We start from the raw sequence: 13,353 nt of genomic DNA on the forward strand, positions 1-13,353 counted from the left end.
AAACAAAACAAAACAACCATCTTTTAAAATTATGTACAAGATAACGTCTATTTTTATTTCTATTTTAAATTTTATTTTTAATCTCATGTTTTTCTAACACGACAGTATAATTGATATATTTCTTAAAACGTAACAATAACTTTATATTAAAATGTGTTTGTTATATAGAATTTGTGTTAAAGTTTTTAAATTAGGGGTATAGAGACTAAATGAACTTTTTGAAAATATTAGTCAATATCATACGTAAATGCACCCATTATTTTTAATTTAATTAATTTTATAATAATCTAGATAAAAGAAAAAAAGCAACACCACTAATAGTAATAAAAAAACAATAATTAACAAAAGAATAAAATTAAGATGTATCTTAGTCCAAAAATATTTTTTTAATATTAAAGCTTTTTAATATAGTAGTAATTTTTTAGCAAGTGGATCACGTTTTATTTCTTTTATTTTCTTTGTATTATAACAATACAATTAGTATTTAAATTTATAAAAAACTTCATTAATTGCTTGTATTATTTTTGTTTTTTTGGCTCATATACCAATTTATAAAAAGTTGATTAGTTGTTTATATATTACCAATGGATAATTTTATTTTATTATTTATAATTAATGTAATTATAAAAATATAAGTAAAAATAATTAATTATTATTATCAATAAAATATGTTAAAAATGAAAATATATGAAATATTTTAAATTAGTTATCTCATACCACCTACTACCACTTTTCTAATGAATTATAGTTACCTTTCATTATTTTTAATATATCAATTAAAAAATGTATAAGTATTTTAATATTTTTTATTTTAAAAATCCTATTTTACCTAAACCATCAATTACTTTTTTCAAATATTTGACTATATGTAACATCGTAATTTGAAATAAAATTATTTTACTAATTTAATCCTTTAATCTTTGTTATCGCGTTTAGATTGCATTATCTCATACTACTTTTATAATTAATTTTAGGCTACATTTCATTATTTTTAATATATTAATTAAAAATATAAGTATTTTTATATTTTCATTTTGAAAATGTAATTTTACTTTATTTGAACACATTATTTTTTAAATACTTTGTTTGTCTATTAAAAATGATATTTTATCACTGTAGTTTCATTTTATAAAACTAAAACTATTAAAGAAAATTTCTTTAAATTATATTATCGGAAAATAAAATGATCAAAATTGTATGTTCCAACATTTTAGAGTTCTTACAAATTATTGTTGATAATTGATTTATTAATTTACTATTTACATTTAATTAAAAAACTTTTTGAGGTATTTAACTTACATGATTTTTTTTTAACAAAACGAACTCAGTAATTGGTCAATGCATTACCATTTTTTTAAACAAACACTATAATACAAAAATACACTAATAAGGAAAATTCAAACCCAATTATATACTATCTTTAAAGTAGATATACTGACTCTTGATAATTGCTTGACAAACACTATTATTCAACTCGATAAAATTGTGAAATTATAATGTTGCAAGCTAAGTCTAGGATCTTAGATATTGATCTAACACATGCATCATTTGCAACATGATGAATATACAACCAACATCTTGGGACGTTTTCAAAATTGAATAATCTTTGAGAACAATACTTTGAGATGAGAAACAAAGAAAGAAAGAAACTCTAAGTATTTTGAAAAAAATGAAGAAAGAAAGTTTATATTTTTATAACAAGGATAAAAAGTTACACAACTTTTTAAATTGTGGTTAAAAAAGAAGTTAACCATATGTTGTAGGAAATTTTTTTTGCATTTTAACCTTTTAATCCTATATATTTCTTATGGTTGATAATTAATTTTTATAATAAATTATTAATGACATAATTGGTAAATTACTCCATCAATTAAAAAAATGTTCAAAATTTTCTTTCATATTTATTTATTTTTTTACAACAATGTGAGATATAGAGATCGAATCTTTGACCTCGAAGGAAAGAATATATGTCACTTATAGTTGAATTATGCTATATTTTTCTTATCTTCTTCCTGTTTAATATATTATATTATATAGTTTTCTCATCTTCTACCTATTTAATATATTATATTATATAATTTTCTTATCTTCTCCTTTTTTAATATATTATATTATAGACTATAGATTATGGGTATTAAGTAGGTTTGTAGGAAGCAAAAATAAACCAACATTAAAATGAGAGAGACAAAAATAATATTTTAAAAAGAAAAAAAAAAACTATATAATAAAATGGCTCTCGACCAGAATCATTCAAACAAATCGTATTCAATATCACTACGTTTCTTCCCCTCATCTTTTATCTTCATCTTCATCTTCATCTTTCCGGCGGCCATTTCCGATTCATTCTCCGGCCGACATTCCTCTTTCTCGCCACCATGCCGTCGTCTTCCTCCGATCAATCGTTGCCGGAGAACCTTCACTTTCAGGCTCTTTTGGACTCTGTTCGTCCCTTCCTCCGCGGCGAGCTCGAAAAGGTTAACACGGACCTTCCTTCTCTCATCTCCGTCCTCCGCTCCGTCGGCGCCGGCGAGTGCTGGCACAAGCACGGCACCTTCCTCGATCATCTTGTCGATATCTACCGAATTCTCAAGATCTGGAAAGCGCCAGAGCCGGTTTGTTTGTGCGGCCTCTTCCACTCGGCTTACTCCAATTCCTACGTCAATCTCGCCATCTTCGATCCTTCCACTGGCCGCGATGTTGTTCGTAGCCATGTCGGCGACGCGGCGGAGCGATTGATTCATTTGTTCTGTATCGTCCCTCGGCAGCCTCTGATTCACGACGATCTTCTTTTCCACTACTCCGATTCGGAACTCGTCGAACACCTCAAGGTTTCCGAGGCATCGCTGAAAGACGCCGTGGAAAACGGACGATTCAACGACGAAGAAGCGTGGAGAAAGAAATTACAGTCGATTCTCCCTGCCGATGGCGTAACCGTGAAGCACATTAAAACCGGAGAAGACGTTGCGGTTTCGAGGCGAGTGGTTGCGATTTTCCTCACGATGACAATGGCCGATTTCAGCGATCAATTGTTCGGATTCCAAGATTCACTGTTCGATAACTCCAACGGCCGCCTCGAATTCACAGGTAACAATTACAAATCTCTCTGGCCTGGAAACGGCAAGCCTGGACTCTGGATGAATTCCGTGTCGAGAATGGGAGCCATATACACCCTAATCGCGAGAGAGGAAGCCATTACAATCGCACAGAGGAAGAAAACCGGTGACGTAGGGCTCAAAACAGAGAGAGACGAGGATCTAGAGCTGGTAATTCCACCAATTTTCAAAAACTGCACAAGAATCATCGACGCAGACGATCAAATTACCGCAAGAGATTTGTACTGGGAAGGTGTTTGTGAAATGTCCGATAGAACCGAGGAGCTGCTGTTGAGATCGGTGGAGAAGAATCCGTTTGCTGGGGAGCCGCGGGTGGCGCTGGGGCAGCTGTATTTGGGGGAGGGGCGGTTCGAGGAGGCGGCGAGAGCGGCGGAGGAAGGGGTGCGGCTGATGCTGGAATGGGGCAGCGCTTGGGACAAGAGGATGCCATGGGAGGGCTGGATTGCTTGGGGAAGGGTTCTTTTGATGAAGGCCAAGGACAGGTCATGGCCCAACACTTCCTGGGGAATCCTCAACTTGGGCCTTGTAAGGTAGAAAAAAGGTAAATTCATTTCACTTTTCTCCGCTCTTGATTTTGATTTTGGTTTGCAGTCACCACTATTGTATGTTCACAGCGTTGCAATTTACAGAAGATTCCAAAGGAGCCCAAAGACGGAGGTCACTGAGGGGTGGAAAATGAACTCAATCAAAGAAAAGATAGGTCCTCGCGATATAATCGGTAACGTTACACTATCATATGCAGGCATATAATTTTTCAAATTATTAGGGAGTAGCTACATTGCGGTCGCCTCATTCAATAAGTTCTCATCTAGATTCAGTGAATTGTGGTTATAAATAGAGTGCTTTACTTGCACGATCATCTATATAGAACTTGTATAATTTGGGAAAGGGTCGTTGATTGATCCCAAAGAAGTTTTACTTGTTATATAAATAAAACTTAGGTGTGGATTGGTTATAAATGGAGGTTCTTTTTTTTTTAAGTTCAATCTAACACCGAATTTTGAGATGGTAACAAGTATCTTAATTATGCTCAGATTAATCTATACTGTAAATGGGGCTATGGAGGAGAATCTTTACCTCTTCATTTTGCCCCCAACTTTTAAATACATACTATAAATACTATAAGTGTCTGTTGAGATAACAAATCCAAAAAAGTTGTGACCATTCGATGAAACTAAGGAGTTTAATCCAAAAGAGTTATAACTATTGGAGTGAAAAGGTGTATCCGATGAAAAATAATTATTTGATGAAGAGATGCATCTATCCATATATAGGTGTCATAACAAATAATCTATAAAATGAAAAATTATGTCTTTTTCTTCTATATTTTTAAAAAATAAACATTTTGCTCCTTTATTTTTATTTTTATCTCATTTATTCAATCAATATTTTAACATTTCACTCACTAAATTTTTTGAGATGTAGTCATAAATTTGTATTAAACGATTTTGATTGTGTATAAATTTGTGTTAATTTTTTTTTAACAGAGACTAAAATTGTCACTTCTTAATTTTAAAAATATAAGATTAAAATGGATATTTTAAAAATACGTCGATAGGTATGTTTGGTAACATTATCGTTTCTTGTTCCTCTTTCTTGTTTGAAATTTTAGAAACGATAAAAAGCGTTTTTTCTTTCTGGTTCTCATTTTTAATTTGTTCCAAATATAAATAAAAAAAATTATTTTATGGTAATTAAATTTTTAGAAGTTAAAACCATGCAATGATGCAGTACATTTTAAGAAACGTGGAAGAATCGTGTTTTTCTTTTCCCAGCATACACTTTTTTCCAAAACTCAGAAAAGGAAAAGATGTATAAAAATGGAAGACGTTACCATGAGATTGTAGAATCCAGCTTTCTTGCTACCTTTTATTCATTAAGATAAAGTCCAAAATTGATTTTGTATATATTGCACGATGTGAATGTTCCACTTTGACAAAAGTACTTCTGAAACATTTTTCTAAACACCTTTTGAAAAAAGAAAAAGATAAATAAAAAAAAAACTTATTATGAGTGATTTAGACCCGTTTACTTACCCACGGTAATGAAAATTTTCAGTCTCTTGTTCAAATGGTGAGACCCACTTCAAAATTTTCAGTCTCCATTTTGATGTAATCTTTTACACTCCATCAATCTCATTATAATTCCGGTGAGCCTCACATATTTATTACTAGACACATATAATTTTTATTTTTTATACTTTTATAATTTCTTCTCTATGTATACTTTGATGCGATTTTATTATATAATATTATAAATTTATATTAATTAATATCAATAGATATTTTTTTAATACAACATATCGTGAAGAGGATTTGAACTCACAACTAATATCTGTAATTTTATTTTAATTATTTATTATTTATTAATATTAAATAAATTATTATAATAAAAAATATTTACTTTGTAATAAATTAAATTAAATTTTATTATTATTGTACTTAAAAAATATCAGTATTTGTAATTAACTAAAAACGAGATCTAGTAATTGTTATATATCTGATTTCGATTTTTAGTAAACAACATTTAAAAAGAAATTCTGATTACGATTCCAAAAAATTTATAATAAACAAAGATTTTTCTCCATATATAGCTCAATTTATACTCAACTACCCTAAAGTTGGAGTATTTTTTATTCAATGTTCATGGAGCACTAAGGAAGCGTTTACTATTCGAACATTCTCGTTCCGATTCATTCTCATTACAACTACGAGTAAGCAAACAGGACCTTGAAATTACTTTTTAAAAAGCATTTTCAGCCAATTATAATTAAATTTTCAAAAATCTTGTACTTAAACATTATAAAATAAGGGAAATTGCACTTCATCGCCCCTAAACTTATAAAATTGTTACAGTTAAAGTCAACTATTATAACACTATTAGTGATAGATTGCAAATTGTACAAACTTACCCCTGAATTATAAGAATAGATACAATCAAATCTCAAACTATAGAATTATTCCAATTTAATACAAATTTTTTAATCGAATAAAATTTGAATATTAACCAACTACAACCATGAGTAGTACATTACTTCAAATATGAATTTATTTAGGTAAAACAAACATATATATTTGGTCCATGTACTCTCATTAAAATAACAATGTAATCCAACTTTAAAATTAGTTACAATTTAGTCTTTTATCATTTGAATATTAGGTTAAATACAAAGGCTATAAAGAAGCTGCCAACTATGGGTTAGTTTAGGACTTCAGGGAAAAAAAAAGTATTAAAACCAAACGTCAATCCCCACCCTTTCAACGTGTCTCTGAGTAAACATTTCTTGGGAAATTTCTGCCTGGGTAGGTTGCACAGTAGGATTGCGATGAGCTGGAGCCACCTCTCAAAAACTCTCACAGTCACTATCCCTTTCAGATAATAATGACATCCCATTTCTTAGTTGGCAGCCATTAATGTAAATACAAACATTAGATTGTCACTTTTGAAAGTTCAAAAGCTGAAAAAAAAATGTGTTTTTTAACCATTCCTTTACCAACTACAACTAAAGATCGTTTTAATTAATCAAAAAATCAATGGTCGATTTTAGTTTAAAAGCAACCACAGAATCCAACAGCAGTTTTCACTAAATTAGACACTGAATTTACAACAGAAACCAAACCAGGCAGTGAAGAAGCTGTTTCTATTTCTAGCCATTTGCTATTACAAAACCCAAAACCCTAGTAGCATGCAAAATAATATCCCTACTCTTCATCTGAAATTTCTTCCACTTCCTTCTCTGCAGCCTCTTCTGCCTCCTTTTCATCCTAAACAAAAATCCCACATTAGCATTTCAACAGTTAGATCCCGTTTGATAAACGTTTATAAAAACTATATTACAAAACAAACAATTAACACATTATAGTTACAAAAACAAAATAGTTATGAAATGATATAAAGCCTTAATTAAAAGTTTCAACAGTTCTTACATCTTCATTCTCATTCTTGAGATTTTCCAAGGCTTTTTCATACTCTGATTTCAACTCAGCTGCTTTATCTTGGTAAGGCTTCTTCTCCTGTTCAAACATTTCAAGGTTTAGGTAATACAACTGGCTAAACATAAACATCTTTCCAAATGCCAAGTAATTTAACTCACTTCATCAGTCAATGACTTCCATTTCTCACCACCTTCCTTTGCAACCTAAAAAATCAGTGGGAGTATTCAATTCAATCAGGGATTGAGCCAACACTAATGGCTACCAATACAGTTTTCTCACAGGAAACTTTGAAATGAGTATAGATATGTGCTCACCTCCTTACCACCTTTGGAATCAGGATGATCTTCTTTATATGATTTTCTGAAGTCATCCCTGAAGAATTACAATAATAGAATTCAGTTAAGGCCCGAGTAAATGATCACACTGTAGAAATCTGAACAATCTGACTATTGGGAGCATAAAGTGGGCGAGGAATTAACATACATGAAGATAAAGAAGGCTGTTGGGGGGCGTTTGGGGGCATTTGGATCTCTGTCTTTCTTCCCCCTCTTCTCAACTTTGGATTTTTTAGCCTTGGGTTCAGATGATGCTGATCTTTTCCTGTACATATTATCATTCAGCTTAATACAATTCATTTCATCGCAACAATCGGATTTAAATAGGAGGAAATGTGCGCTGATAGGTGCAAAGCGACGAACAAAGTACCTTTCGGATGACTTTTTAGCTTGAGTTTGCTTCTCGACAGTCTGAGACTCTGCCGAAAAAACAGAAATGTATGAGTTCCAAATCAGAAAAGAACCGCATCAAACTAAGCATTCGGGAATCCAAACAGATAATGTACCCAAATTCATTCTTATTTTGGCGTCCAAGCTGCAGCTGTGCATGCTAATTAGGGCTACGGGAACACTCTTGCCGCACTCATCACTGCAACAGCCAAAAAATAAGCCATAAAACAAGATAAATCAAATTCTTTCGTTATCAAGAAACTCAAGATTGTCGGTACTGCAATTCCTCCGAAAACATGAAATCGATCATTTCATTCAACTCTAAATCAAGACTACAAGGCGGAAATGAAAGCCAAACATTATCAACGCAAAAAACGAACAAATTAAAAGACCAACACAAAACCTAAATAGACGTCAAATCAGTAAGAACACACAGCCTAAATAGACGTTCCACAATGTGCCTACGCTTCTTTAGTTCTCAGCAAGGCAAAATCATTCAACCACAACATACATCAAGAAAAATGAAGAAAACAACGCACCATCGAGCGAAAGCACTGCCGTCTTTGGCTCGAACGAGTGAAGGGCCAGTGGCGACGGCGGCGTCCGCCGGAGTAGCCTCCACTCTCTTCCTCGACTTCGAAGATCCTCCGCCGGCCATTTTTGTGTCCTCTGGCGCTGAATCGGTGGGTTCAGGAACGGGGAAATTACGCATGAGCAGAGGAAATGGGAGAGGGTAATATTAAGAGTTGTAAAGAACGAGGGAAATTTTTTCTAAATTTTGGCGCCCTTAATCCCCGCGTTTTGTTTTCGTTTCACGAGGATCCGTGACCTGGCTCAAGCTTCCGCCATTGATTCTGTACGGGTTTATATCGACGTTCCAAATTCATACTATCGTTCTCTATAATGGGGCCCATTAAATGGGCCTGGGCTGGGACTATTGGGCCATCGGTAAACCTGGGCTTGGGCTTTTTGGTTTATTCATTCAACCGGCTATGTAGACCAGTGGCCACGTGATGAATGCATATACCACTCGTTTTTCAATTTTAATATTTTCATATTTAGCCACGTGATGAAATTTATATTGTTAAAAAATAATTTTAAATTAGTGCTTTTGGAATAATTACTTTTTATGCGTAAATTTAGATGGCCTTAATTGTCAAATTCTCACTTTATATAAAAAATGAATGATATTATACATAAATGCAAAACAATATAGAATTACACATAGATGTGGTGCTAGCCACACGAACACGACACATACTCTGATCACTAAGTCAAATCGAATTTATATGAAGTGCAACAATAAGTAAGATTTCGTTGTGTAATATTCATAAAGGAAAAAAAAATAGGGTTAATAGGATATATTCTCTTTTTGAATTGCTTCCTAATAAGATCACACGAATTTAAATTATTTAGATCAATTCGAATTTCTTAGATAAAAGCGATTCGAATTCCTTATATTTTGAGATCTTCTACCTTGTGGGCCCATTATGTAATTCAAAAGATAACATCGAGATAAGACATGTACAAACTGATTGTAGGCTAATCGACTTGATCTATGGCCGACCGATCGTCTGAACAACACATCGAGCAAGTGTAGTTGGCTAAGTCGCATCCAACTATGCATGATCAATTGTGGGTCTTGGTCTTTGGTCTTTGGGTTGGGTCCGTTTCTCAAGTCTCAGACTTTGACTTCTCGGGCTACCGCTTGATATTGGGTTTGGCTTGTCAGGTTTTGAGCGTCCAATTCGTATTCTTAGTTTTGCTTTACTTCATCCATAGCAAGTACTAATTTAGAGTATATCGAAGATAGCTTTTAAGTTACTTTAGATGGACTTCAAATAGTAACAACACATTAAACTATATTTAATCAACAGGTAGGTCAATTAGAGATGGTGGTCATATGTGATTTAATTTGTTATTTTACGAATGTAGTTAATTAATATATACATTAAAGTATACCATATAAAATATAAACGTAAAGATTGACGAATTATTACATTTTAAAAATTATATACATCTTTTAAATAATTTTAGAACCATATGTTACTCATTCAATTTTTTATTTTTTTTTATAAATCATATTACTTGAGTTAGGGCCTTAAACATGATCCAATGATGGGTTTTGTTCCCTTGGCAGGTAATCAATTCATTAAGGCATGCGGTAGGTTTCATTTACTTCATTTTCTTAATAGAAAAATAACAGACATGAAATTCAATACGCTATGAGGATCATCCCCTAATATATGTTAGATTTGTTGTTGTAATATCGTTGAATTTTTCTAGCTTGTTTGTATTGAGGTTGTTTGTGTGACGAGTAAAATTGTGTTTCTCATTGATCGATAATATTAAAACGTGTATTGAATGATGGATAAGTCAACGTGCACAATTCTTGGATTTTGGTAAGTGATATATGCAAAAACAATGTTTTGCTCCATTTGAAATGCAAATGGATTGATTTGGAACAACTATGAATATTTGATTTATGAATAGTATATTATAGAAAAATAGTAAATATTTTATATGACATATAACACAAATAGAACCATGCAATGAGAAATGACGACGAGACCAACATTTTATATATATATTCATCATATATATATATATATATATATATATATATATATATATATATATATATATATATTCATCTAGAATTAGTTAATCAAATTATGGAAGGTATGATATATATCATCTAGAATTAATTAATCAAGTTATGGAAGGTATGTTAGCAAATGAAAACACAAGTTTATGAATGATGACATGGGAAAAACAGTAAGTATGCTAGTCAATCATTAAAGTAAAGATATTTGATGCCCTTCTTAACGAGCTCTTGAGCCTTATTTGCGTTTGCCTTCCTCGTAGAAGCCATTGGACTAACCCCTCAAGGCAAATTCTATGGTAGAATGATATAACATAGTTTATGTTATTCATATCAACAACGACAAATGGAGTAATCTTTTTATGCTGTGAATAAATTAGTTAATAACGACTTTCTACCTTCATGATATTTCAGTTTATGCTTCAGTGGGTTCTTGAACTATGCAAAAAGAGAAGGTTAGACTTCCTGGAGAGCTAGACATCTTCCTTAGGATAGTTAGAGTTATTGTTGTTGGTTATACGAGTCTTCCATTCAAAACTTACAACACTTATCCTTTTGACCTTTTAGCATCGGAGAGGTGTCAGACTCTCTACATTATGTGTTACCCACTTAACAAAGTACTGTGTTTTTAATATACAGTATTACTATACGAAACATATGTTTATTATATATTGGGTTCCAAGCTTAATGATAATTATAAGATGATTCGAGAAAATGATAACACACCCACTAAAAAATTACAAGAGGAGTGATGAAAAAACATTGAAAAGGAAACGTAAAACCCGTTGTTGGTTGTAAGTAAGGGAAGGTACATGAAACCGTACAAGTGGAATAGAGAAGTATCATACGAGCTTGAACAATAAATAATTAGTTTGTGTCAACAACCACCTCCTTAATTAGATGAACATAGTTTGATATAAACATAGTTCTATTAGTCAAGACACATCTATATTTAACCGAAAGACTGTGAGTTTAATCTCTATCCCTAGTTGTACTAAATGAGATATTTAGATCAATAGAGACAGTGTCACGGTTGAGACATTTACGAGTCTATGTTAATTTATTGTAAAAATTAATAATGTTCGTCGTAGAGGACAATTATAAAATTTAATTAATTAAAGTATACAAATTGAAATTCAATATTTTAAAGTATAATGATTAAATTGATCAACCAAATATATAATTTAACCCCCACATTATTACTTTATCTAGTGAAATATATTTCACGATAGGTATATTATCGTCTAGTTCACCTAAAAACTTTTCAAATTTCGTATTTTATATTATACGTATTCCAGTTTTAATAAATTCAAACAATCAATAAAGGTAAGTAATTTCATTATCTATACAACAACCATTATTCTAAAATCAATCCCAGTATAATTCAATGAGTAAAACATGTACTACCATTTAAAAATTTGACAAAGGTTGTATATTTTACTTCAAATAAAATAATAAAAAAAATTATCCACCTAACCATGCTTGGAAGGGACAAAGAATACCTATTTAAAACGGGTATAAAATTACATATGAAATTAAAAATAACATAAATATCGAGGACGAAATTTATTTTAAAACAATTAAATTACTTTACGCTATGATTAGAGGAGGAAGTTTAAGTATAACTTTCAATAATCTGTATAATTTAAATGAATTCATTATCTATACAACAACAACTACGATTTCAAATGTCAATCCCAGCATAATTCAACAGGCAAAACACCTAATACCATCTTAGAGATTGACGAGAATAATCAACTTTCAGCTTCAAATAAGATAATAAATATTTTATTCACTATGTCACGTTGGAAGGGTGAAATAAAGCCTATTTAAAACTAGTATAAAATTATATTAAAAAAGTTAACATACAATTTTATTTTAGAACCTTCATTACTGTAATTAGAGCACCCAATTAAAGTATAGCCAATCATCAACATCGTAACTTTAAAGATTTCGTTATTTATATAACAACTACTTCAAATGTCAAGAAGAACATAAATTAATGAATAAAATATCTATTACCATCTAAAAATATATCAGTTTCAAACTTAAAAAAATATAATGAATATTTTATCCTCCAGATTATGCTCAAAATTACGAAACAAGACCTATTGAAACTAGTATAAGATTGTATGTGAAATTAAATAATAAAATAAATATTTAGGATGAACCATTTATTTAAAAGTGTTCAAATTGTTGTACACTATAATTAAAGTATCCAATTGGTAGACAAGATTCTTATTATTATAAACAAGGTGGATAGCTAGAACTTTGGTTATTTTTTGTCTATATACTTTTAAGACGTTTGTTTCTATACTTTCATCTTCTTATTTATTTTAGTCAATATATTTTTAGAATATGTCTATGCATTTTAAAAAGGTGACTATTTTAATTTCGTCATTTTTTTTATCTAATTTATTTCAATAGTAATATTTACACGATATTTCAGACATTAAATTTGTTGAAATATAACTATAAAATTACTTCTTTTTTTTTTTGAGAAAACTATAAAATTACTTTAAAAGGGTTTCAACCATTAAAAGGTTATAGAAATAAGGACACAATTAGTAACTTTAAAAAGTATAGGAATAAAATAGATGTTTTAAAATTGCAAAAAGCTACAATGAAAAAGTTGAACCTATCAAGATAAAATCAAGCATTTTAAAATTAGAAAACAAAAATGAAGCAAACATACAAATATTTAAACCAAAAGACTACAACTAAGAATATATACACAATACAGTAACTAGAACACATGTGATTTAATTATTAAATATAGCTCAATTAGTTAAGAGTAAGACCAACGTTTTAAATGTTGATGTCGATAGAAATATAGAAGTATCAATTTTACGGTGGATATTTCTAAAAATGTTAAAGAAATAAAATATTTTTGTAAAAAATATTTTAATTAATAAATAAATATTTCAATCTTTTTAAATAAATTTAAAACTATCAATATTAATATTAGGTCAATA

At 30.7% G+C, this 13,353-nt stretch overlaps 2 protein-coding genes across 4 annotated transcripts; one reads left to right on the plus strand and one right to left on the minus strand.

Annotated features, from left to right (window-relative positions):
- Window positions 1–2,233: 2,233 nt before the first annotated feature.
- On the plus strand, window positions 2,234–4,072 carry LOC111011992 (E3 ubiquitin-protein ligase). 3 transcript variants are annotated; one of them, XM_022286000.2, is made up of 2 exons: window positions 2,234–3,654; window positions 3,728–4,072. In XM_022286000.2, exon 1 carries the CDS (start codon window positions 2,376–2,378, stop codon window positions 3,645–3,647), a length of 1,272 nt encoding a protein of 423 aa, XP_022141692.1. In that variant the 5' UTR covers window positions 2,234–2,375; the 3' UTR covers window positions 3,648–3,654; window positions 3,728–4,072. The 3 variants fall into 3 exon arrangements, with proteins under 3 accessions (XP_022141692.1, XP_022141691.1, XP_022141693.1); XM_022285999.2 differs by having other exon boundaries at window positions 3,743–4,072; XM_022286001.2 differs by having other exon boundaries at window positions 3,746–4,072.
- Window positions 4,073–6,676: 2,604 nt separating this feature from the next.
- HMGB6 (high-mobility group box 6) lies at window positions 6,677–8,512 on the minus strand. The gene is made up of 8 exons (XM_022285696.2): window positions 8,313–8,512; window positions 7,890–7,972; window positions 7,754–7,802; window positions 7,532–7,648; window positions 7,363–7,420; window positions 7,207–7,251; window positions 7,040–7,126; window positions 6,677–6,877 (listed from the first exon to the last, which is right to left on the minus strand). The coding sequence occupies exons 1-8, from the start codon at window positions 8,483–8,485 to the stop codon at window positions 6,815–6,817; spliced, it is 675 nt and encodes a 224-aa protein (XP_022141388.1). The 5' UTR covers window positions 8,486–8,512; the 3' UTR covers window positions 6,677–6,814.
- Window positions 8,513–13,353: the final 4,841 nt, after the last annotated feature.

The sequence above is a fragment of the Momordica charantia genome (genome assembly GCF_013281855.1).
Source record: "Momordica charantia cultivar OHB3-1 chromosome 4 unlocalized genomic scaffold, Mcharantia_2.0 BLBB01000004.1, whole genome shotgun sequence".
NCBI classification, from domain to species: Eukaryota; Viridiplantae; Streptophyta; class Magnoliopsida; order Cucurbitales; family Cucurbitaceae; genus Momordica; species Momordica charantia.

Bases quoted from the DNA above. Each gene is read 5' to 3' on its own strand.
- LOC111011992 (XM_022286000.2), top strand. From the start codon at position 2,376: ATGCCGTCGTCTTCCTCCGATCAATCGTTGCCGGAGAACCTTCACTTT.
- HMGB6 (XM_022285696.2), bottom strand. From the start codon at position 8,485: ATGCGTAATTTCCCCGTTCCTGAACCCACCGATTCAGCGCCAGAGGAC. The intron at 7,649-7,753 runs GTACTTTGTTCG...TAATATGTACAG, and splicing joins GCTAAAAAGTCATCCGAAAG to GAAAAGATCAGCATCATCTG. The intron at 7,252-7,362 runs GTGAGCACATAT...CTGATTTTTTAG, and splicing joins ATTCCAAAGGTGGTAAGGAG to GTTGCAAAGGAAGGTGGTGA.